General features: G+C 39.7%; 1 protein-coding gene across 4 annotated transcripts in view; it reads left to right on the top strand.

Annotated features, from left to right (window-relative positions):
• LOC126240775 (serine/threonine-protein phosphatase 6 regulatory ankyrin repeat subunit C-like) overlaps positions 1–27117 on the top strand; it is an 881520-nt gene that overhangs the window by 511395 nt on the left and 343008 nt on the right. Inside the window, exon 1 of one of the 4 annotated variants that reach the window (XM_049947951.1) lies at positions 14845–14921. The exons of 1 other annotated variant lie outside the window; for it this stretch is intronic. Coding sequence is in view for 1 of the 3 variants with exons in the window: in XM_049947950.1 (XP_049803907.1) it covers positions 15105–15119 (15 nt within the window). In the remaining 2 variants the exon portion in view is untranslated. Of the gene's footprint in view, positions 1–14844; positions 14922–14983; positions 15120–27117 lie in introns of those variants that run through there. 2 more of the 4 variants (XM_049947950.1, XM_049947952.1) reach the window with 2 other exon arrangements.

Here is a 27117-nt window from a genome sequence, read left to right as displayed (position 1 = left end):
TACATGGAAGAACCCTGGAGATACTAATAGGTATCAGATAGATTATATAATGGGAAGACAGAGATTTAGGAACCAGGTTTTAAATTGTAAAGACATTTCCAGGGGCAGATGTGGACTCTGACCACAATCTATTGGTTATGAACTGTAGATTAAAACTGAAGAAACTGCAAAAAGGTGGGAATTTAAGGAGATGGGACCTGGATAAACTGAAAGAACCAGAGGTTGTACAGAGTTTCAGGGAGAGCATAAGGGAACAATTGACAGGAATGGGGGAAAGAAATACAGTAGAAGTAGAATGGGTAGCTTTGAGGGATGAAGTAGTGAAGGCAGCAGAGTATCAAGTAGGTTAAAAGACGAGGGCTAGTAGAAATCCTTGGGTAACAGAAGAAATATTGAATTTAATTGATGAAAGGAGAAAATATAAAAATGCAGTAAATGAAGCAGGCAAAAAGGAATACAAACGTCTCAAAAATGAGATCGACAGGAAGTGCAAAATGGCTAAGCAGGGATGGCTAGAGGACAAATGTAAGGATGTAGAGGCTTATCTCACTAGGGGTAAGATAGATACTGCCTACAGGAAAATTAAAGAGACCTTTGGAGATAAGAGAACCACTTGTATGAACATCAAGAGCTCAGATGGAAACCCAGTTCTAAGCAAAGAAGGGAAAGCAGAAAGGTGGAAGGAGTATACAGAGGGTCTATACAAGGGCAATGTACTTGAGGACAATATTATGGAAATGGAAGAGGATGCAGTTGAAGATGTAATGGGAGATACGATACTGCGTGAAGAGTTTGACAGAGCACTGAAAGACCTGAGTCGAAACAAGGCCCCCAGAGTAGACAACATTCCATTTTAACTACTGACGGCCTTGGGAGAACCAGTCCTGACAAAACTCTACCATCTGGTGAGCAAGATGCATGAAACAGGCGAAATACCCTCAGACTTCAAGAAGAATATAATAATTCCAATCCCAAAGAAAGCAGGTGTTGACAGATGTGAGAATTACCGAACAATCAGTTTAATAAGCCACAGCTGCAAAATACTAACACAAATTCTTTACAGACAAATGGAAAAACTGGTAGAAGCGGACCTCGGGGAAGATCAGTTTGGATTCCGTAGTAATACTGGAACACGTGAGGCAATACTGACCTTACGACTTATCTTAGAAGATAGATTAAGGAAAGGCAAACCTACGTTTCTAGCATTTGTAGATTTAGAGAAAGCTTTTGACAATGTTGACTGGAATACTCTCTTTCAAATTCTGAAGGTGGCAGGGGTAAAATACAGGGAGCGAAAGGCTATTTACAATTTGTACAGAAACGAAATGGCAGCTATAAGAGTCGAGGGACATGAAAGGGAAGCAGTGGTTGGGAAGGGAGTAAGACAGGGTTGTAGCCTCTCCCTGATGTTATTCAATCTGTATATTGAGCAAGCAGTAAAGGAAACAAAAGAAAAATTCAGAATAGGTATTAAAATCCATGGAGAAGAAATAAGTACCTTGAGGTTCGCCGATGACATTGTAATTCTGTCAGAGACAGCAAAGGACTTGGAAGAGCAGTTGAACGGAATGGATGGTGTCTTGAAGGGAGGATATAAGATGAACATCAACAAAAGCAAAACGAGGATAATGGAATGTAGTGGAATTAAGTCAGGTGATTTTGAGGGAATTATATTAGGAAATGAGACACTTAAAGTAGTAAAGGAGTTTTGCTATTTGGGGAGCAAAATAACTGATGATGGCCGAAGTAGAGAGGATATAAAATGTAGACTGGCAATGGCAAGGAAAGCGTTTCTGAAGAAGAGAAATTTGTTAACATCGAATATAGATTTAAGTGTCAGGAAGTTATTTCTGAAAGTATTTGTATGGAGTGTAGCCATGTATGGAAGTGAAACATGGACGGTAAATAGTTTGGACAAGAAGAGAATAGAAGCTTTCGAAATGTGGTGCTACAGAAGAATGCTGAAGATTAGATGGGTAGATCACATAACTAATGAGGAGGTACTGAATAGGATTGGGGTGAAGAGGAGTTTGTGGCACAACTTGACCAGAAGAAGGGATCGATCGGTTGGTAGGACATGTTCTGAGGCATCAAGGGATCACCAATTTAGTATTGGAGGGCAGCGTGGAGGGTAAAAATCGTAGGGGGAGACCAAGAGATGAATACACTAAGCAGATTCAGAAGGATGTAGGTTGCAGTAGGTACTGGGAGATGAAGAAGCTTGCACAGGATAGAGTAGCATGGAGAGCTGCATCAAACCAGTCTCAGGACTGAAGACCACAACAACAACAAACTGTATAAATATATGAATGTACGCAACTGACAACATCCACACATTTTAAAATGTCCACGCATGGCTAAATAAATAAATCTAAAAACAAAGATGATGTAACTTACCAAATGAAAGCATTGGTATGTTGATAGACACACAAACAAACACAAACACACACACAAAATTCGAGCTTTTGCAACCTAAGGTTGCTTCATCGGGAAAGAGGGAAGGAATCTGCAATCTGCAAGTACTGTCCATGTGAGATTAAATCATTTAAAAATACTGGGAACAGGAGAGGGCCCATTACCGATCACTGTGGCTTGCTATACTCCAACTTCGTTCACATGATAATGCTCCTTGGACTGATACAATCTGCCTTTTGTTTTCTAAATAACATTTGAGGCTTGCCATACTTTGCTGTGGACTTTGTCTGTCACCATCTCGTGTGGACATATTGTAATGTGCCACCTTTGTCTGCCAAAGTGTTGCATTTGAGAAAGACAATGAAGTTATTCAGTTCTCACATGGTTTCCCCTTATTTATAGTAATAAATACACCATTCTCTGCTTACTAATTTCAGTTGTGGAAGTAGATCTAAACATCAGTCACTGAGTGATGAAATGGTATGGCTGATACTATAAACTGTGAGTGTAAATGTTACCACAAACCACATTACAGGATTAATGAGAAAGACTGTATAAATAATGCCCAGATATTGTGCTTCACTGAGCACCATGTTATTAGCAACTGCATCATGCACTTTTTACCAAGTTACAACTTAGCAACCCAATACTGTAGAGTAAATAACGAAATGGGGGGAGTGGCAATATATGTTAAGGAAAATTTTGATTACAAAGTAATTGACATTACAAAATACTGTATGGACCAACATTTTGAAACATGTGCTACTGAAATAAAAACTAATCTCAATTCATTAACAGTCCTGGCTGTTTACAGGGCACCATCAGGAAATATAAAAATGTTTTTTTGACTCATGGACCAGGTATTGTCAGTTCTGTTTTCAAAAACAAAGCATATTGTAGCCTTAGGTGATTTTAATGTGGACAGTCTGACTGATAATAACAATAGAAGTAACTTCCATAATGTGATGTCCACTTATAATCTGAATTCAGTAATCAATTTTGCCACTATAATCACACCAGATTCCCAAACTATGATAGACAATGTATTTTTAAATGTAAGTAGATACCAGAACATTAATGTAAACCAGGTTATAAATGGTCTCACAGACCATGATGGTCAATTAATCACTCTTTACAGTGTTAACCCTCTTGTTAAACTATCTCCCCAGTGGAAATGTATAAGAATAATGAACAAAGAGGCAAAAGAATCCTTCAACTGTAAGTTGCAGCTAATGGACTGGTCCTTTATTTACAACATTGATAATGCTAATGACAAATTTAACTATTTTATAAATGATTTTTCTGCCCTTTTCGAAGTATCTTTTCCAAAGAAATGGGTCAAAAATATTAATCCAAATTCCGTAAGTAAGCCTTGGATCACAGAAGGTATTAAAAAGTCATGCAGAACTAAGAGAGAAATTTATGCACCTACACAAGAAGGGTGATAGAGCTGAGCTCACTAACTACCGCCCTATTTCACTGTTAACAGCCTTTTCTAAAATTCTAGAAAAATTAATGCACAATAAAATTACTGAACACCTCATAATGAACAGACTTATCAACAAGAGCCAGTTTGGCTTTCAAAGGGGCTGTTTAACTGATGATGCAGTGTATGCACTTACAAATGAAGTACTTGAATGACTAAATTAAAAAATGATAGGAATTGGTGTTTTCTGTGACTTATCAAAGGCATTTGATTGTGTAGATCACCACATTCTCATGCAGAAAGCCAAACTACTTGGAATAAGGGGTGTCGCAGGTAACTGGCTGCAATCTTATCTTCAGGAAAGAAAACAGAAAGTAATTTTAAACAGCTCAGATGAGTCAAGGGATACCTCCGCTCAGTCTGAATTAACTTCTATTAGTTGTGGTGTGCCTCAAGGCTCAATTCTGGGGCCACTGTTGTTTTTGATGTTTATAAATGATTTACCATTGTGTGCAAGCCTGCCTTGCAAATTTACTCTTTTTGCTGACGATACCACCATCTTCATGAGTGGAAAATCAGATGTTAATTTCGAGGAGTCAGTTAACAACATACTCTCTGAAGTGATTAACTGGTTCAGTGTTAATGGTCTCTCTCTAAACTCTAGTAAGACAAATTTTATCCAGTTCCATACAAAAACAAAAAAAGTGAGAGAAATAAATGTAACATGTGGAAATCAACCAATAGAAAGAATGGATGTGTCTAAATTTTTTGGAGTACATATTGATAGCAAAATGAACTGGCCCTTCCATATACAACAGACCCTAAAAAAATTGAGCTCGGTTATGTATGCCATCAGAATGATGTGTTCCATTGGAGATTTAACCACTATGAAGTCCGCATACTACGGGTATTTTCACTCCGTTATGTGTTACGGAATTATCTTCTGGGGAAATTTAGCTTTGGCAAAGAAAATTTTTGTGGACCAGAAAAGGGCTATTAGAATTATGTGTAGAGTACCCCCTAGGACATCATGCCGTAACCTTTTCAAAAAGCTGCAAATAATGACCACTGTATCCCAGTACATATATTCGACAGTAATTACAGTGATCACTGTAATTAAGAACCCTGCAGAATTTCCATCAAATAAGAACTATCACAAATATAATATAAGAGGGAAAGAAAATCCTCATTGTGAACTTAAGAACCTGACAGTTGTTCAGAGATGTGTCAAATGGTCAGGAACAAAAATTTTTAACCATCTCCCTGACCAGATAAAAAGTTTAAGAGAAAATGAATCTCTTTTTAAAGCAAAACCAAAGGAATATTTGTTAAATATGTCTGTTTATACATTAGAAGAGTTTTATGATTCAAAAAGGGAAATAGCATTTAGATGGAACTATCCATCTTGTTAACAAAGAAATGTGCTTGCAATTATTCTCCAAATTAAAACACGAAATTTTGTATTAACACTCAAAGAAATCTGCTGTTATATGTACAATATCTGTTTTTCCTCTAAACTTTGCATTAACTATATGCAGTTATGTAGAACATTTTTTAATATGACTGTTTTGTATATTTTTGTATGTTTGTTGTTTTGTATGTTTTGACTCGTTCCACATCTCATGTGTCATGCTCACAATACGAGATCTATGGAAAATGAAATAAATAAATAAATAGAGGGTATTACATCGACATGTTTCCACCTTTGGAACTGAATTATCATTCAAAGTGTTTGGGACACATTACTAATAGTTAGTTAGTTTTCGTAGGTGAATATTATGGTTTCATTGAGGGGTCTCATCCCCCTTGGCACAGTCATCCACTGTAACTTGATCACTATTACATATCACTAATTTGCTATGACCTAATTAGTAACTTCTGTGTTGATTAACGTTGCACAATTTATTGAAGTGTGAGCTTCTCATTCAATTTCCTTTCTTATTATCAAAGTCAGATAGCGTTACAACATTATTAGGTCATGTATTTGTTTACAACAAGACATGCCAGCACTAAATATGTGGTTAATGATTCTACTTGCTTCATTAGTTCATTTTCTAAAAGAGTTGCAACCTTACAGGTGTTACACTAGTGCTCCAGATGTTTCTGGCAAAAGTTCAGGTTTGCACTCATGAGTACGCAAATATGAGCCTCGAGCATTACTTTTGCGGCAAGTGTACACGTAACTTTAAACCGTTCTGCAGTTTTTGAGGACTTAATTTCAATCAAGTGTATTGTTTGTGACGAAACAGTGCTAAATGGACTTAGAATATGCGTGTTTAAACATAAATGGTGCCATTCACGCTGTTATGCTCAAGAAGATTTACAAATACAGTGTAAATGTGACATAGAGTGTAACGGCCGCGAGATCGCGAGTGAAAAGTGCTACGCGGGAATAGAAGACAGCGTGCATGACGAACTTCAAAAAGAACTTGACATTATAAAAAAAATATATAAAAACAATGGAAAATTTGGTACTAACCATACGGGAACTGTCTGAATCGTCAAAGCAACAAGATCTCATTAATGCTAGCCATAAAATTCGTAGGTATGCACAACCAAATGTACAAAGTGTAAACAGTACGACTGTAACTAGAAATATGAACGAACTGATCACTCTAAAAGACACAAGTGAATTAAACGCAAGAAAAGAAAGTGTTAATAGTGCATCTATGGATAAAAATATGAACAAACTATCCACACAAAAATATACAAGTGGATTAAACGGAGAAAAACACAGGGTAAATATTCGTAAGGAAAAAAAGTAAACAACCATGTTATGCATAAGCAAGGATACAAGCAACAGACATATATTTTTGCAGATAGTCATGGGAGAGGAGTTACGGAAATTATGAGAAGAAATCACTCAGACCTTAATGTAACAGGCATCATCAAACCAGGCGCGCCATTACGCGAAATTCTGAAAAACAGTGACAACATATTAACGACGGGTAACAGCTGCATCATAATAGGAGGCGCAAATGATGTTTACTGTAATGAAACTTGGCGTGCAACGAGAATCCTAAAGGAAACAATGAAAAGGATGCCTCGAGTGCATTTCTACATTGTTAGTATCCCCAGGAGGCACGATCTGATGGAAAACTCGTGCGTAAACATCGAGATTGTTACAGCAAACAGGCTATTTGAGAAAATATGTAGAAGTTTCCAGAATACGACTTTCGTAGAGATAAACAGTGTTCAAAGAGAGCACTTCACAAGACATGGTCTCCACATGAACGTAAAAGGGAAAAAGATTATTAGTGCCGAAATACTTAAATTTATTAATGAGTCATCTGTAATGGAAGTGTCTCCAATCCCAATTCCGCCAAAACAAGAGTTTTCTGTAACAGTGGAACCATCATTATCTGCAGTAGAGCTACAACAAACACCAGTAGCAGCAGCAAAGGCTCAGATATTCTCAGCAGCTGTGTCAGATAAACCAATAGCAGCAGAATCACCACAATCATCAGCAGAGCTGTCGTCATCAGCAACAGCATCCAGAACAGCAGACCCCATAATACTACCTCAAGGCAATGAAAATGCATGTGAGGAAAACATACAAAGGTCATTAGCCGCAGCAGCTAACAAAGAAGGGCAGTCACCAAGTCGGGGAGCACAGGAGCCACCAGCAACAGCAACCACACAGAAGAGGTGCCTGAGGCCTGGGAGATCAACAGCAGAAGCAGCTTCCAATCAAAACAGATGCCTGAGAACTAGGAGACCAGCTACACTAAGTGAGGATTTTTTATGGTACCGAGTAAGCAGAAAGAGAACATGGAAAAAGATGTAAGTAAAACTGTCCATCTTAAATACCAGTGTGACAATAGTGAGAGGAATATAAACACCGGACAAAGATACGATCCAGGTTTAATGACACAAACTGAAAAAAATCACTGCATAGTACCAGAAGCAAAGGGAGCAAGTGAAGTGCTTAGTATATTACAGGAAGGGGAACTATTACATGTAAAGCCAACTGTTAGAATACTTCACCAAAATGTTCAATACATAAACAATAAAACAGAGGAACTAGAGGTAATATTACAGGAGTATAGGCCAAACATTCTAGTAGTTACAGAACATGGGCTAAAAGAAAATCACATAGGAATGTACAACTTGAAGAATTATGTGAAAGTAGCCAGTTTTTGCAGAACTTCCTATAAAGGTGGTGGGGTTGCCATTTTTTCTAACTATAAATCAACTAAAGCCATAAATATAACAAAATATGCTATAGAGTTGAGCTTTGAAGCTACAGCACTGGAAACTAAAATTGCTGGGAATTTATGTTGTGTATTAGGTTTGTATCGATCACCAAATGGCATAATTAAAACCTTCTTTGAACAGCTGGAAGATATAATCCAACACCTCTCAAAAACATATGCTTATTTGATCATTATAGGAGATCTGAACATAGACACGAGTAAAAATACAGACACTACTAAGACCCTACTGGACTTATCGTGCATATACAATCTAAAAATAAAAATAGATAAACCAACCAGAGTAACAAAGCATAGTGAAACTATTATTGATCATGTAATAACAAATATTCCTACATACTATTGTGACACACAGGTAATAAACTCCACGTTAGCAGACCATTTTGCAATCATGATAGACATAAATATAAAGACTAGTGATTCAGTGCAGAAGATATGGGAGATGAGAAGACAGAACTACCCACATAACATAAATCTGCTAAAAAAGATGTTAGAGGCAGAAAACTGGGAAACAATATACGCAGCTAAAGATGCAAACACCAAATGGAACCAGTTTTATTCTTTATTCAATTATTATTATGATGTTACATGTCCTGTTAGTAAAAGGCTTGTCAAACAGCAACAAAAAAAGAAAAGCTGGGTGACTGGAGAAGTAATTCATGCCAGAAATAATCTGAGAGTGTATTATGACCTCTCCAAACAAAAAAATAATGAGGCCTACAACACACTGTATAAAATAAAAAAGAAAGAGTACTGTAGTTTTATCAGAGAAACTAAAGCATCATTCATCAGGATGACTATAGATAAGGGAAAGAACTACTCAAAAGGTTTATGGTCGTTGATTAATGGAGAGAGAGGAAAAGTAAAAAATCGAGCAGAGGACATCTGCCCACTGATGAGTGGGAAAAGCAACGCAAACCCTCTAGAAGTAGCCAATACTTTAAACAGATATTATATTACTGTAGCAGACGAATTAATAAGTCAAAATAAAACAAATGCAGTAAGTAAATTGTGAAACCCCCCACATACAAATCATACTATGGTTTTCATACCTACAACAGATGCAGAAGTGTCAAACCTAATAAAACAACTTAAAATTAAACATTCTTCTGGCTTGGATGGTGTCACATCACATCTCATAAAGGAATGCAGAGAATGTGTACTAAAACCATTGACACACATGCTGAATGCTGCGATAGAAGAAGGTATATTTCCAGATTCACTGAAAGTAAGTAAAGTGAAGCCAATATTTAAGAAAGGGAACAGGGATGAATTAGGAAATTACAGGCCAATATCATTGAGCTCAACATTTGCTAAAATCTATGAAATGATAATAAAGAATAGAATTGTAAGTTTTATAACAAAGTACAGTATACTGCATTCATCACAACATGGTTTCAGAGAAGGGAAGTCAACACAAATAGCATCAACAGATATAATTGAGCACATTCTTAATTTACTTGACAGGCAACAAAAGACTTGTGGGATTTTTATGGACCTATCAAAGGCATTTGATTGTGTGAACCACTCAAAATTAATGATGAAATTATATCAGTATGGAATTAGAGGAAAATGCTATGACATACTTAAATCATACATTACAAATAGGAGACAATGCACAGAAATCAGACATACTAGTGGGGGAAATATAACAAACTACATATCAGAATTACAAACAGTTAAACACGGTGTGCCGCAAGGGTCTGTGCTTGGGCCAATACTATTTATACTCTACGTAAATGACTTCCCTAGCTATATAAGTCAGAAACTTATAATATATGCTGATGACACAACAATCATTTGCACAGCTGACACAAAGGAGGAGCTTGAGAAGGAAGCACTCCTGACTATTGAAAATGCAAATAAATATTTAACACAAAACAACCCATTTATGAATCAGTCTAAAACATTGAATGTAGTATTTCAGACCAAGCATAGTGAAAATTATAATATAAATGTTAATATAAATGGAAAGACTATTAAAGAAGTAAGCAGGACAAATTTTCTAGGAACTATAATAGACAAACATTTGGCATGGGGGGAGCACATAGATGCACTGTGTAAAAAGATAACCAAACAGATCTTCATCATGCATAAAACAGCTAAGACTGTGGATGATAAAGTCCTCAGATCAATGTATTATGGACTTGTCTTCCCACATTTGTCTTATTCAGTTCATATATGGGGAAACGCACAAGCTGGCTATCTAAAAAGAATATTCACAATTCAGAAAAGGGCAGTGAGATGCATTGCAAAAATACCACCAAGACAGACCTGTAGGCAAGCTTTTGTACACTATAATATTATGACAGTATATTCACTGTATATATACCAAAGCATAATGGTGGTAAGGTCAAGTGATAAACACCTCCTAAATAAAGATGTACACAAACACGGTACAAGAGGAAATGAAAATTACTACATGATAAACAGGAATCTAAAACTGTCTATGACTGCCCCAGAAGAAGCAGGCAAAAGGTTTTTTAATAAACTCCCCAAAATCATTAAAAAAGAAACAGATCTAAAATGTTTTAAAAATCATCTGAAACTATATCTCACAGAGAAATGTATATACAGTTTGAGTGAATACTAAGATGGTGTTTAAATATATCATTACTGAAATGTACCTGTAAAAATTATCATTTCTGTATGTTGTTTTGATTTGTGTGTACGTATAATGTGAAACATGTAAAACCTTTGTATGATTATGGACTATTTCTGTTTAATCATTTGTTTCATTTATATATACACTCCTGGAAATGGAAAAAAGAACACATTGACACCGGTGTGTCAGACCCACCATACTTGCTCCGGACACTGCGAGAGGGCTGTACAAGCAATGATCACACGCACGGCACAGCGGACACACCAGGAACCGCGGTGTTGGCCGTCAAATGGCGCTAGCTGCGCAGCATTTGTGCACCGCCGCCGTCAGTGTCAGCCAGTTTGCCGTGGCATACGGAGCTCCATCGCAGTCTTTAACACTGGTAGCATGCCGCGACAGCGTGGACGTGAACCGTATGTGCAGTTGACGGACTTTGAGCGAGGGCGTATAGTGGGCATGCGGGAGGCCGGGTGGACGTACCGCCGAATTGCTCAACACGTGGGGCGTGAGGACTCCACAGTACATCGATGTTGCCGCCAGTGGTCGGCGGAAGGTGCACGTGCCCGTCGACCTGGGACCGGACCGCAGCGACGCACGGATGCACGCCAAGACCGTAGGATCCTACGCAGTGCCGTAGGGGACCGCACCGCCACTTCCCAGCAAATTAGGGACACTGTTGCTCCTGGGGTATCAGCGAGGACCATTCGCAACCGTCTCCATGAAGCTGGGCTACAGTCCCGCACACCGTTAGGCCGTCTTCCGCTCACGCCCCAACATCGTGCAGCCCGCCTCCAGTGGTGTCGCGACAGGCGTGAATGGAGGGACGAATGGAGACGTGTCGTCTTCAGTGATGAGAGTCGCTTCTGCGTTGGTGCCAATGATGGTCGTATGCGTGTTTGGCGCCGTGCAGGTGAGCGCCACAATCAGGACTGCATACGACCGAGGCACACAGGGCCAACACCCGTCATCATGGTGTGGGGAGCGATCTCCTACACTGGCCGTACACCACTGGTGATCGTCGAGGGGACACTGAATAGTGCACGGTACATCCAAACCGTCATCGAACCCATCGTTCTACCATTCCTAGACCGGCAAGGGAACTTGCTGTTCCAACAGGACAATGCACGTCCGCATGTATCCCGTGCCACCCAACGTGCTCTAGAAGGTGTAAGTCAACTACCCTGGCCAGCAAGATCTCCGGATCTGTCCCCCATTGAGCATGTTTGGGACTGGATGAAGCGTCGTCTCACGCGGTCTGCACGTCCAGCACGAACGCTGGTCCAACTGAGGCGCCAGGTGGAAATGGCATGGCAAGCCGTTCCACAGGACTACATCCAGCATCTCTACGATCGTCTCCATGGGAGAATAGCAGCCTGCATTGCTGCGAAAGGTGGATATACACTGTACTAGTGCCGACATTGTGCATGCTCTGTTGCCTGTGTCTATGTGCCTGTGGTTCTGTCAGTGTGATCATGTGATGTCTCTGACCCCAGGAATGTGTCAATAAAGTTTCCCCTTGCTGGGACAATGAATTCACGGTGTTCTTATTTCAGTTTCCAGGAGTGTATATTGAAATCAAGTTTGATGTTAATAGGCTATTGTATGACACACCCAATACTCTCAGCTGGATTTTCAGCTGGAGTCCATGGGCAAAGAATAAATAAATAAATAAATAAATCTTAACCTCATCATGCAAGATGAAATTGAAAAAGTTTTACCAGCAAGAGAATTTATTACAGGATGTGATAAACCTTCTATGGGACTCATTGGGTCACTTTGCTCAAATCAAAGAGCTGTACACTGAAACTGAGAAAGAAACGGAAAATTACACTAACAGAAAAAATCGCAACACCAAAAAATAGTTAATGAAGAATAATGAAATTTCTGGAATACATTTGTCTAGGAAACATATGTAAGTGATTAACATTGCAAGAACACAGTTTAATGAAATCGCGAGAGAAGCCATTGCAAATGTGAAGTGCTGGTACATTAATAACCTGTGTAACTGCCAAAATCTTGTATGCAAGCATGCATTGTGTTTTACGGGTGACAGATGTCAGTTTGTGGGACGCAGTTCCACGCCTGTTGCCTTGGTTGGTCAATACAGCGATGGTAAATGCTGTCTGTGGATGATGCTGGATGTCATCCAATAATGTCCCGTATGTGCTGGAGACAGATCTGGTGATCGAACAGGCCAAAGTAACATGTCAACACTCTGTAGAGCATGTTAGGTTCCAACAGCTGTATGTGGGAGAGCGTTATCCTGTTGGAATACAACATTTGTAATATTGTTCATGAATGGCAGCACAACAGGTCGAATCATCAGACTGACATACAAATTTGCTGTCACTCAAAATCGCACCAAAGACAATAAATCCAGTTATAGGTACAGTGTGTCCGATTTGTAACAGTTCATTGTGTCATTGTGGTGCCGACTGCTGCTGAAATTGTTGCTCCAGATGCAGTACGTTGCACCAGAGCCATAAGCTGAACTCGATGATTTTCTTTTTCGATTGTGCCACGCAGTCGTCCGGAGCCCCGACTTCTTTCGAACGTGCATTCTCGTGACCACCGTTGCGAGTAATCATGCACATGGCTACATTCCTGCCAATATGCAATATCGCAGACGAAACATTCACCTTCTCGTCGCCCTATTGCACAATCCCGTTCAAACTCAGTGGTGTGTCGATAATGGCATCTCTGCCGCCTGGAAGGCGTTCTTGACCAACATCAACCCACGAGCTATCTCAAAGATAACTAACGCTCACGACCGTTACAGATTGTATTTGAAGCAAACCTGATTTGCTAGAAATGAAATCTTCATAGTGTCGCTGTCAGAGTCACTTTTTTGCGACTGCCGCGAAATGTGAATATACAACATTTCTCAGACGTAGAAACGGATCTACCAACTTTCGTTTATGTCTCTCAAGTTCTTCTAGGCGTTCGATTTTTCTCCATCAGTGTATTTACCTTCTGTAACAGTCTAAATTCCAACAGTAGAGTTATTACGATTAAAAATTTTATTGAATTGTGGTTGATGTTTTCTGTTTATAATTAATATATACTTCTATTTTAACGATGGTCAGAAACTCCTAAAAGGCTCGATCAAACTTCAAATTCAAAAAGCCTCATGAATTTTCAAAAACTAGTATTTTGAAGTCATCAACCAATTAATTATGTCACTTAAGAATGCATCTGACAGTGAAATATCTTCAATCATTGGAAAAATTTGCTCTTGGACTTCCTACAATTTTACAAAAATTATTTTAATGGAGCCAGACTGATAACCGATAGAGAGAAGCTTTTGTAACTTTTGAAGAAGCAAAATGAGCCACGAGACACTTAATGGATGTTGTTGGGTTTTAAAAAGAATATGATCGGCAACATCACTAGTTTGAGAGATGGTGCGCTTTATTCGCTTGCTTGTTACGATACCTGGATTATCCTGTTCTAATGAACAGTTTTCTTTTTTACATCGATTTAAATTTTATTTAAGTTCAACGATGTTGAAGGATTGACTCTATTTACCAATATTTTGCATGTTTACTGTGACATTATCGAAAAAAATAGATTTTGGTGTTTAATACAATACGTTTATTTCGTGCCACGCAAAAGTGCAGCACAGGTTTGACAATGTGCAAACGATTTTTTTTTACTGAAAAACGTTTAATTAAGTATATAAAATTTTAAGAATAATTTTAATTTTTTGTAGCTTGTACCCCATAAAAGGTCCATAATGAAGCATTCACTCTGCTGCGGTTGTTGTGGAACTTAATGTCAGTATGAAGCTGTGAGTGGAATTGAGACAGGCACGACTCACGGCGCGATTTCATAGCGTCCATTCTACCATTAAATCTCTCCCGTATACCTAGCGTGTATAGTACACCCGGCAGGAAAGAATCTCTGCTTCATAATTCCTTCGGTGAGTGCATTGTTTAGGTTCGAGTTTCAATCTGTTAAAAGGTTTCAAAACACCGCACACTGTGCTGTAGGAAGAAAATTAATATGTATTCGTTTTAAAAATGATTTTCATCCTCTTCACAAACTACATGAGATATTCAAGATTAAATTCATAGTGACAATCTTGCATCGTTTCGCGCAACGCTTCAGAAATCTCGATTATGCGGCAGCGTGCTAAAGTCAATTGCACAACATTCCCTACACAGTACTTAAAGAGGCGAACCAGCACTGCGCATGCTCGCTCCCATCGTGCGTAGCGCGCTGTGACAGCCGACTGCCGTTACGACAGCAGCGGTATCTGGTGAGTTCATAAAGCATTAATTGTCAGTTCGTAATTTCTATTGTCTCGTAGACTGCAGGTGGCTTGCGCGGAAAAGCTGATTGTCTGGCATGACAGTCAGCGTGAGTGCTGTTGTAACTAAAAGAATTTCTGATGTCCTGCAAGCGGTGGCGTCACATAACCCTTTGTATCACAGGTCAATGAATGATTTTGCGCAAGGTAATAGATAACAGGACAAGTATTTCGCTGCTCGCCCGTGACATTGAAATACTTTTGTTTTTTGCGTGTTTGCTAATATAAGCCGTTTTTCGTATTCCGGCTCCAACTCAAGAGATTGTTAATGCTTCTCACAACAAAAAGAATTCTGCTATGCTTCGCGCTAAAATGTGGAACGTAATCGGCCTGGGCGACCAGTTTTAGTTTTGGCACTATTATGATAGAACGTATTTATTTACCACGTGTTAACTGACATTTCGTGAACACTAATACGTCATTCCTAGTTTGTGTCAGCACATAAAAACGTATATCATAGGATGTATCTTCAGACAAAAGTATCCAATAGTAAAATTAAATCGAGTAGCTCTGCTGTTTACTATTTCTAAGGGCGTTTAGCATCATTTCCAACAGCTCACATTTCATCGCGCAGTCCTGTAATTCTAGTGCTATTCCTCTGTCTTCGATGTCTAGACTATATCGGATAATTTGTCACACTATTGCATAATAAACACAAAAAATATTTACACTATAGTTCCATAAAATAAGGAGGACTTACATCAGTGGCATATGTCGCTAAAACAAACAAGTATATTAAATGTAAAGACTGTGGCTGCCTTTCATCGTATTTTTCGGCCCCATAGACAGTGTTTACATGAGACTGTGGGTAAAACTACGTTGCCCACCTCTTTTTGTGAATAGTTTGATGACAAAAACGTGCATTTTGTTACTGTGGGCATACGCTCCTCCTTTTATGTCCTTATATCACATTGAAAAATGTGTTTCGGTATCTTGGAAGATAAAAGAGTTTGAGTAATTATCGTTTCTCAGACCTCTGCGGAGATAAGCCCCGAGCGAATTAGTGGCGAGTAAAACAGCCTTCTTCAAATATCTTGCGCCTAATTCAACAATTCACGGACAAACTGGACTTCATCAGGCAGCATCGGCGTTGAATATCAGGATTTAACGTCCCGTCGACAACGAGGTTATTGAAAAGGGAGCACAAGCTCGGATTGTGTCAAGGACGCGGAAGGAAGTCGGCCGTATGCTTTGTAAGGAGCTGTTTAGGTAAATCACGGAAATCGTACAACTAGATGGCTGGACGCGGATTTGAACTGTCGTCATTTGATATGATAAACGCAATACGTGTTATGTCAAACGACTAATAGTTCCGTATTTTGAAGGTACATTGCTTTGATACCTAAAAGTTAAGCATACTTCATTAGCGTAAGTAAACTACAGAGCTCTTGTACTATGAATATGAATTTAGATGGTACCTCTGCGACTTAACAATCTGAAATTACATCACCATATGCTTAAATCCAGCGATCCAACGAATTAGGAGTTTATGCTAGAAAATGTTCACAAAGGTATTTTTGTTCATATTCGAATAATATTAGATCTACCCCAAAAATTAAAAATCTGAAATACAAAAGAATATAGGAATACTTTACATTGTGAAAAATTCCGTGTGTTATTAACAAAAGTAACCGGCAAAAATACGACTGATTAATACTTCTTAAACTGGAGATATAGAAAACGAACTTCAAAGACGCTTATTAAAGTTTGATGCCAATTTGCTTGATTACAGAACTTCGTATCTGATAATGCTAATGGATTTATTGCATTATTTTAATGCCTTCTATTTTTAAAACTGACTGACATAGTTAAAACTTAATAAAATAAATATCGAAAGCTACATTTTCTGGATTATTTGGGTAGTCAAACTCGGGCCAGCATTTGACGAGATGACTGTCGGGAACCTCCGGGAACAACCTCAAACTGGTGTGTACAATCTATTCTTAACAATATAGGTCTGAAACCACTATAGACGTAAGTACTGCGACAAGACCGATAGTGCTATAGCCATGCGGCTAGCTGGGGAACGAAATGCGGAGAACCGAATATCGGGATAGTTGCTGTGACTCTAAGAAATCGTTTTATGCAAACGAAGCAAAGTTTCATCCTTCTGTGTACTTCGTTACTAATTAAAAATTTACTTTGCACTCAAAAAATTGAAAACCACTGTTATGGGATCCGTGTGTGTTCTGTCCTATGCAGTCTTTTTCATTTGTATTGATATTCGGTTCTAAGGAAATTATCCCATAAAAAAGTTGGTTCTTTCACATCTTATAATCATATATCGTAGCCTGATCATGAACTCTCTCTTTTCGTAATTGCTCATAGTTTTCATGTACTCCGAAAAAAAGTAAATGTTTACTTTGAAAAGTGTAATCGCTGGCCAGTTTGCGTTTGGTTCAATTTAGGTAAACATTCCGGTATATGAACTGTAGCTAACATATCGAAATCGTTCTTAACAGTGGGACGGGAGCCATGTCTCCTTGCGGCCCCGAGTAAATAAGTGATATGTATTGGCATTTGTGCCTCGGATTTCTCTTTTGCGTGTTGTTAACAGTTGCAGACACACTTTACATTAACCATTGCGTTAAGAGATTTTTCATTTTGGAAATAGAGATAGACATTGCAGATACATGGGCAGAGTTAGCTGTGTACTGTATCTGTCTTTTTTCTTGCCTACAGCATCAGTTCTATTCACTTAACGTTCAATAACTACTAGTGTTAAAAAAGTTAAAAAAAGGTAAAGCCGACCTGATAATTTACTTTCCGATTAAATGACAGTAGAAATAAAAATAAACTTTTCGTTCAAGTACAACGAGAAATATAATACAATTATTGTTCGTCTCTTAGCTGCGAGCAGTCCAAGCAAGTAGACAGAATTTGCTTCTTTCCTTCTTTCTTTAGACGGTAGTTGAGATGGATCGTCGATACTATGCAGTTTGGAGTCCATAGGGCTGAAAGTTTTGCAAGAAAAGAAAAATACCCCGAATGTACCCGGTACATCCAGTAGTCAGTAGTGTGTTAACACAAGCAGCTTTCTACGTTTACCAGAATGTGAATATAAATTTTTAAACCACTTCAGAATATGGTTCTAAAGCTTTGATGGATTACTCGCTCCCTTAGAAATGCATTACAGAAGCAAGATACGAATATGAGATTAACTATGCCTATAAATCTGAGCTCTTACACTATGGGATCAAAAGTATCCGGACACCCCCAAAAACATACGTTTTACATATTAGGTGCATTGTGCTGCCACCTACTGTCAGGTACTCCATATCAGCGATCTCAATAGTCATTAGACACGGTGAGAGAGCAGAATGGGGCGCTCCGCGAAACTCACGGACTTCGAACGTGGTCAGGTGATTGGGTGTCACTTGCGTCATACGTCTGTACGCGAGATTTTCACACTCCTAAACATCCCTAGGTCAACTGTTTCCGATGTGATAGTGAAGTGGAAACGTTAAGGGACACGTACAGCACAAAAACGTACAGGCAGACCTTGTCTGTTGACTGACAGAGACCGCCGACAGTTGAAGAGGGTCGTAATGTGTAATAGGCAGACATCTATCCAGACCATCACACAGGAATTTCAAACTGCATCAGGATCCACTGCAAGTACTATGTCAGCTAGACGGGAGGTGAGAAAATTTGGATTTCATGGTCGAGCGGCTGCTCATAAGACCACATCACGCCGGTCAGTGTCAAACGACGCCTCGCTGGGTGTATGGAGCGTAAACAATGGACGATAGAACCGTGGAAAAACGTTGTGTGGAGTGACGAATCACGGTGCACAATGTGGCGATCCGATGGCAGGGTGTGGGTATGGGGAATGCCCGGTAAACGTCATCTGCCAGCGTGTGTAGTGCCAACGGTAAAATTCGGATGTTATGGTGTGATAGTGTTTCTCATGGAAGGGGCTTGCGTCCTTGTTTTATGTGGCACTATCATAGCAAAGGCCTACATTGATGTTTTAAGCGCCTTCTTGCTTCCCACTGTTGAAGAGCAATTCGATGATGGCGACAGAATCTTTCAACCCAATCTAGCACCTGTTCATAATGCACGGCCCTTGGCGGGGTGATTGCACGACAATAACATCCCAGTAATGAATGGACTGACCTGCAAAGAGTCCTGACCTGAATCCTATAGAACACGTTTGGGATGTTTTGGAACGCCGACTTCGTGCCAGGCCTCAACGACCGTCATCGATACCTCTCCTCAGTGCAGTACTCCGTGAAGAATGGGCTGCCATTCCCCAAGAAACCTTGCAGCACCCGACTGAACGTGTGCCTGCGAGAGTGGAAGCTGTCATCAAGGCTAAAGGTGGGCCAACACCTGATTAAATTCCAGCATTACCGATGGAGGGCGCCACGAACTTGTAAGTCATTTTCAGCCAGGTGTCCGTATACTTTTGATCACATAGTGTATCTAAGACAGAATATTAGCTATCATACGCATTTCCCATTACAACTACCATTTTGCTGATTTGTATGTTCTGAACAGGTTGTTATTTTCGGTTTCTGAACCAGTTAATTCGTCTCAAACAGAAAACAAATTAATCTGATACGGATGACTTTCTCACTCTCACACTATCCGCAAACTAGTGTTATAGCAGTGCTTCCTGAATGCGGTTTAATGTTCTGTTTTTAGTCATGTATCTCTCTTTACAATAAAGTAAATGTCGAAGGTTCAAAAATGGTTCAAATGGCTATGAGCACTATGGGACTTAACTTCTGAGGTCATCAGTCCCCTAGAACTTAGAACTACTTAAACCTAACTAACCTAAGGACATCACACAAACCCATGCCCGAGGCAGGATTCGAACCTGCGACCGTAGCGGTCACACAGTTCCAGACTGTAGCGCCTAGAACCGCACGGCCACTCCGACCGGCGAATATTTACAGAACTGAGAATTTTCGTAAACATTTGATCTGCCTTCTCCTTAGTTGCACGTTATTTTTTAAAACAAGTTATTGAATTCCATAATAATTGCGAATTAATTAGTCTTCTTACTAAATTTTGTCAGATGATTCAAGATGGAATAAGGGGCAAATAACGTGCACATCAACTGGCAAAAATGGTGCAGCCTTTACTTTTCATCTGCACGTCCCTACAATAGAGCGATTTTCGTAGTAGACTCGCCAGCCAAGCAAATACGGAATGTACAAAGTTAGTAGATATAGACCGTAACGTCATAGGAACATGGTACTGAGAGATTCAACAACGGTCACGATTTGTTTCTGAACTAGGAGCTCATGAGAGGATAAATTTTTACTCTTAACAGACTAAGAGCAGGTCATATGAATACTAATAAAACGAGACATTAGTTAAAATTAATTCATTGTCCAAGCTGTGATTTCTGCCTCATTGAGAGGACATTGTACATGTATTAACAGAGTGTGATAAATGCCATCATCCAAGAACAATTATGCAGTACAATATTTCAGAAACAGGACTGCTTTCCTCCCTAGTTCCATTTATAGGTACGCTGCCAAATGTATCTGCTATTTCATTCGACTTTGTGAAAGGTAACTTTGAAATTTGAGAATATATTTAATATTTTGATATGCATATATATAATTGGATTTTACCTTAAAATTTCGTGGCTTTTATTGTAAAGGTGTAGTTAGACTAATGTACTTCGTTGAATCCTTATATCTTTTACTTACGATAATATTTTATTAGGTAATGAAATCAGGCCAAAATCCTGTCTGTATCATTGCGTGAAATAACTGTATTTGGTGAAATGGGCTCTACCTGAAACCAAATTAAAAAACCTGAAACCAAATAAAAAAAATATGCAAGACGTAACCTTTCAACCATAAGAGAAAACTAAAAGTTTCTCAGAGGTTGACGAATGTATGAATAAAAATCCGTCACGCGTGGGGAAAACTAAATCGCTAATTCTATTGCAATTCCGACTGATCCTGTAACCCAAACTATTAAATTAATGAAGAAGTGAAAAGAAACAACTACCAGCTGATTTTCTCTATATTCGAATGCTCTGCGAAATCAAGAAATAATTCACAGAAGATGCCATGCCGAATCTCAAATACAAGCTCTCTTCTCCACTTCCATTGTTCAAATCGATTTCCTCTATGTCCGGAGGACACATCGTGTAAGACAGTTTGTTACATGTAATAAGTAAATACTGGGTCAAACGTCAGAAATCTGATTTTGAGGTAATCAACCAAATGTGTGTAGCAGTTGTACAAAAGCCCTATAAAAGTTGGGGATCATGGCACAAACACGAAAAATACAGGTTTTTTTTCATATATGCTTTTTTTATTCTACCTTAGTAGGTTCCAGAGCAAAATTATACAGATTTGAAGAAAATGAAACGTTCTGTGTGCTATAGCTTTAACATAAATAACTATGCAAGTGCGATCATGCGCATTTTCACTCATTTCACAAGGTTCTCGTAAAACCACTAATTCTCCTCTTTCAAAGAATCATTTTAGCTAGACCCCATCTCTTTCTTTCAGACATCCTAGGTCCACAGTGTATTGTTTCTAGCTGCACCTGTTGAGGATCAGAAGGCCCCACGTTCCTCTTCAAGACGTAATATTCCTTGAACTCTTTCATTTCCAAGGAGAGTAGACCGAACTTGCATTACCTCTTGCCGTTCAGCAGTTAATCTGATCCACCGTGCTTTTCAAATATGCACATTGGTAAAATTTTGTGTGTTTCAGCAGCTGACTTAAAGTCGTAAAACTCCGCTTCTTGCAGTTTACTTCAGCAATGCCCTATTGTTGCAAACAATCACAGAGCTAGTTCTGTTATCAGCAATTCACAAAAGTGCACTCTAAGACATTAATAGAGTGTTGGCCCATGACATTATTAGAACTTCGATGTTGGTGTTATGACACGAGTGCCATCTTGTGACAGCACTTTTGTCAGAACAAATGTTTGCGTTTACACCTCTATTTCACCTATAACTCAAATTTTCATTGTTTTGCGCTTGACCCTTTATTTATTTACATGCCACATTTTTACTCACACACCTGCTACGGAGAACGCAACGCAGCCTACGGACAGTGGGCACCCCGCTCCCGGTACTGCCGGCCTATAGTCAGAAGGTTCCTCCTCGCACACGTGCCGCATCGCCCGTGTGAACTGCCCAATTGATTTTCGTGTCTCGTAGCACTGCGGTTGCCACCTCCCGGGTCCCGTCCGTCTATGGGCGATGCGGCTGGTAAGCGGCGAATTTACGCAACAGCAGACGTTCTGCCTCGTATAGATTGCTGCATCTACCCCGTGTGCCATAGCGATGCGTCCATTTACCGCGCAGCTGACGTTTGCACGTATTCCGCTCTTGTGGCCCCAAGCCTAGAACCATGGCATTTGGATTGTTGACTTCGGAATTCTGTGACTGCGTGTTGCGCTGTGATGCGCCCCATGGAATATGAGGTCAGAATTATTTTCGACTTGAAATTGTACAGCTTTCCCCTCTCTTCCACTATAGTAAACTTTTTCTTTTCTTTTCGACTGATGAATTTGGGTCCGTAGGTGAAGTATATATCAACAGACCTACAGTGCAATAAGAACATATTCTTCACTGTCTACTACAATCGCAGACCGAATGAGAAACTGTGTGATCTCAGCACGCCGTGACGGCACGGTAAGTTGAAACAAAGAGAGTCGGATAGAGAGGGTGACGTATACGTGCGTATTATAAACCCTTGCTCTTTTAAACTTCTCTCCTTCCTATCTCCTCTGTGTTACCACAGATGACGTGTCACTGATCTGCTTTGTACTAAGACTGCAGTACACGCGAGGCGCTTATTTGCTTCCACCGTCCTGAGTGGAATGCATAAGTTCTTATAAATATTCACCAACCTGCAGTCATCTACAGTTGTCGTCAGAAAACAGCACATTATCTTGAGGCTGTAAGAAACTCTTAGCGAGGAATTGATATTACGTGAATAATTAAAATTCCAATTAGCTTGTTTATATGGGGTGCCGCCACCCCCCCCCCCTCCTCCAAGAACCATGGACCTTACCGTTGTTGGGGAGGCTTGCGTGCCTCATCGATACAGATGGCCGTACCGTAGGTGCAACCACAACGGAGGGGTATCTGTTGAGAGGCCAGACGAACGTGTGGTTTCTGAAGAGGGGCAGCAGCCTTTTTCAGTAGTTGCAGGGGCACCAGTCTGGATGATTGACTGATCTGGCCTTGTAACACTAACCAAAACGGCCCTGCTGTGCTGGTACTGCGAACGGCTGAAAGCAAGGGGAAACTACAGCCGTAATTTTTACCGAGGGCATGCAGCTTTACTGTATGGTTAAATGATGATGGCGTCCTCTTGGGTAAAATATTCCGCAGGTAAAATAGCCCCCCACTCGGATCTCCGGGCGGGGACTACTCCTGAGGACGTTGTTATCAGGAGAAAGAAAACTGGCGACACGAGGGTCGATACAACGGTCGATAGGAACGGCGGTACTGTACGATACACTGTTTTTAAAATGAAAGGTTTCTCCTAGTAAGCACTCAAACACGCAAAAAATTAGGAAAATATGCTAGTAACTACAAAGGTAACTGAAAGGAAGTCGCCCCTGTTTGAAGCTCGTAGAAATATGTAGTAAACGAACGGTGTACTCGCCTTATTAGCAGCAGGAACTCGCGGTGCTCTCTCACTGACGGACTAACCGACACTGTCTGTTAATGTTTTGAACAAGGCTGTCTATTAAACAAAATGAGCAAATAAAATACTATTTTTAAGTTATAAAACCTTTTTTTTGGATGAAATAATGAAGTGAATATATTTTCTCAGAAAAAGTACAAGTTTCAGAAGTTTAATATTTTTTTCATACAAAATTCGAACAAAATTGTTGTGGTCTTCAGTCCTGACACTGGTTTGATGCAGCTCTCCATGCTACTCTATCCTGTGCTAGCTTCTTCATCTCCCAGTACCTACTCCAGCCTACATCCTTCTGAATCTGCTTAGTGCATCCATCTCTGGGTCTCCCTCTACGATTTTTACCCTCCACGCTGCCCTCCAGTACTAAATTGGTGATCCCTTGATGCCTCAGAACATGTCCTACCAACCGATCCCTTCTTCTAGTCAAGTTGTGCCACAAATTTCTCTTCTCCCCAATCCTATTCAATACCTCCTCATTAGTTACGTGATCTACCCACCTTATCTTCAGCATTCTTCTGTAGCACCACATTTCGAAAGCTTCTATTCTCTTCTTGTCTAAACTATTTATCGTCCACGTTTCACTTCCATACATGGCTACATTCCATATAAACACTTTCAGAAACGACTTCCTGACACTTAAATCTATATTCGATGTTAACAAATTTCTCTTCTTCAGAAACGCTTTCCTTGCCATTGCCAGTCTACATTTTATATCCTCTCTACTTCGACCATCATCAGTTATTTTGCTCCCCAAATAGCAAAACTCCTTTACTACTTTAAGTGTCTCATTTCCTAAACTAATTCCCTCAGCATCACCCGACTTAATTCCACTACATTCCATTATCCTCGTTCTGCTTTTGTTGATGTTCGTCTTATATGCTCCTTTCAAGACACTGTCCATTCCGTTCAACTGCTCTTCCAAGTCCTTTGCTGTCTCTGACAGAATTACAATGTCATCGGCGAACCTCAAGGTATTTATTTCTTCTCCATGGATTTTAATACCTATTCTGAATTTTTCTTTTGTTTCCTTTACTGCTTGCTCAATATACAGATTGAATAACATCGGGGAGAGGCTACAACCCTGTCTTACTCCCTTCCCAACCACTGCTTCCCTTTCATGTCCCTCGACTCTTATAACTGCCATTTCGTTTCTGTACAAATTGTAAATAGCCTTTCGCTCCCTGTATTTTACCCCTGCCACCTTCAGAATTTGAAAGAGAGTATTCCAGTCAACATTGTCAAAAGCTTTCTCTATGTCTACAAATGCTAGAAACGTAGGTTTGCCTTGTCTTAATCTTTCTTCTAAGATAAGTCGTAGGGTCAGTATTGCCTCACGTGTTCCAACATTTCTACGGAATTCGAGCTGATCTTCCCCGAGGTCGGCTTCTACCAGTTTTTCCATTCGTCTGTAAAGAAGTCGCGTTAGTATTTTGCAACTGTGACTTAAAACTGATAGTTCGGTGATTTTCACATCTGTCAACACCTGCTTTCTTTGGTATTGGAATTATTATATTCTTCTTGAAGTCTGAGGGAATTTCGCCTGTCTCATACATCTTGCTCACCAGATGGTAGAGTTTTGTCAGGACTGGCTCTCCCAGGGCTGTCAGTAGTTCTAATGGAATGTTGTCTACTCCCGGGGCCTTGTTTCGACTTAGGTCTTTCAGTGCTCTGTCAAACTCTTCACGCAGTATCGTATCTCCCATTTCATCTTCATCTACCTCCTCTTCCATTTTCATAATATTGTCCTCAAGTATGTCGCCCCTGTATAGACCCTCTATGTACTCCTTCACCTTTCTGCTTTCCGTTCTTTGCTTAGAACTGGGTTTCCATCTGAGCTCTTGATATTCATGCAAGTGGTTCTCTTTTCTCCAAAGGTCTTTAATTTTTCTGTAGGCAGTATCTATCTTAATTAACATATTAATATTATCTTCTAATTAAAAACAGAAAAAGAAAATAAAAGGTCGTATGAGAGCAATTAGTTCAGCTCCAATATTACACCTACAAATCAGATCTTTCTCCGCGCACAAAAATCGCATGCTCCATACATACTGACTTCTCACACTTCGAACAACGTTTTGTTTTCCAGTCTTTTTTTTCAGTAAGTCGCCACACAAGACATATCTATCAGTCTTTTTTTGAACTGGCGATGATGTTTCTCCCAGCTGATCAGCAATCCTCTTTGGAATTTCCCTTGGAATACGTAAGTTTTCTTGTCTAATGCGAAGACGGTCATTTATCGGATTCAAACCTAAATTACGAATGAAATCCCGGCGCTTCATGCGTGTTTTGTCACCTTTGTTATTTTCTCTTTAGACTGTGATGGTATTTATGGCAGCAATATTAGGTATACCATAAAAAAATGTCATAGGCCAACGTTTGCTGTTGCAGGCAACATCATACGTGGCACTCAGTTCATCTGTGACATCGACACGGCCTTACTTGCATTGTAATAAGTAATCATTCCGGTTTTCTTTTATCTCCTGTCGACTGGTCTATGTATTTATCATGGTGTAAAGTTGACATAACCAGCACAAGCGGAAATGAGCGTAAGGAGAGCAATGAGAGAAGCGTTCCATGATTTCGAAAGTAAGACGTTGTCAACTGACCTGAGTAAAAACTCTAAGAGATTTTTGTCGTATGTAAAATCAGTAAGTGGGTCAAAATCATCTATTCATTCTCTCAGCGACCACACCGGCACTGAATCGGAAGATAACAGAGAGAAGGCGGAAATACTGAATTCGGCCTTCCGAAGTTGTTTCACCGCGTAAGATCGTAACACTGTCCATCTTTCAATCCTCGTGCGAATGTGGAAATGGCAGATACTGAGATAACCGATCGCGGAATTGAAAATCTGCTACAATCGCTTAGTGGAAAGGCTTCAGGAGCAGATGAGATACCCATAAGATTCTATAAAGATTATGCGAAAGAACTTGTTCCTTTTCTAGCAGTAATTTATCGTAGATCGCTTGAGCAACGAAAGGTACCTAAAGACTGGTAAAAAGCGCAGGTAATTCCCGTTTTTAGGAAAGGCCGTAAAAGACAGATCCACACAATTATAAACCTATATCGCGGACGTCAATCTGTTGTAGAATTGTGGAACATTCTTATGCTCAAGAATTATGACGTTCTTGGAAAATGAACAGCTCCTCTATAAAAATCAACAGGGATTCCGCAAACAGAGATCGTACGGAACTCAGCTCGCTCTGTTCCTCCGAGAGATCCACAGCGCAGTGGACAAAGGCACTCAGATTGATGTCGTGTTCCTTTACTTCAGTAAGGCATTTGACACCGTCCCGCATTGCCGTTTGATGAAAAAAAATACGAGCTTACGGAGTATCGGAGCAGACCTGCGATTGGTTTCAAGACTTTCTTGCAGATAGAACTCAACACATCGCTCTTATCGGAACTAAATCGACAGATGTAAAGGTAATACCCGGAGTACCACAGGGAAGCATGATAGGACCATTGCTGTTCACAATATATATAAACGATCTAGTAGAAAG

Source organism: Schistocerca nitens, chromosome 1, assembly GCF_023898315.1.
Source record: "Schistocerca nitens isolate TAMUIC-IGC-003100 chromosome 1, iqSchNite1.1, whole genome shotgun sequence".
Taxonomy (NCBI): domain Eukaryota; kingdom Metazoa; phylum Arthropoda; class Insecta; order Orthoptera; family Acrididae; genus Schistocerca; species Schistocerca nitens.
Note: the sequence above shows the minus strand (reverse complement) of the source record. Positions and strands in the feature narration are given on the sequence as shown.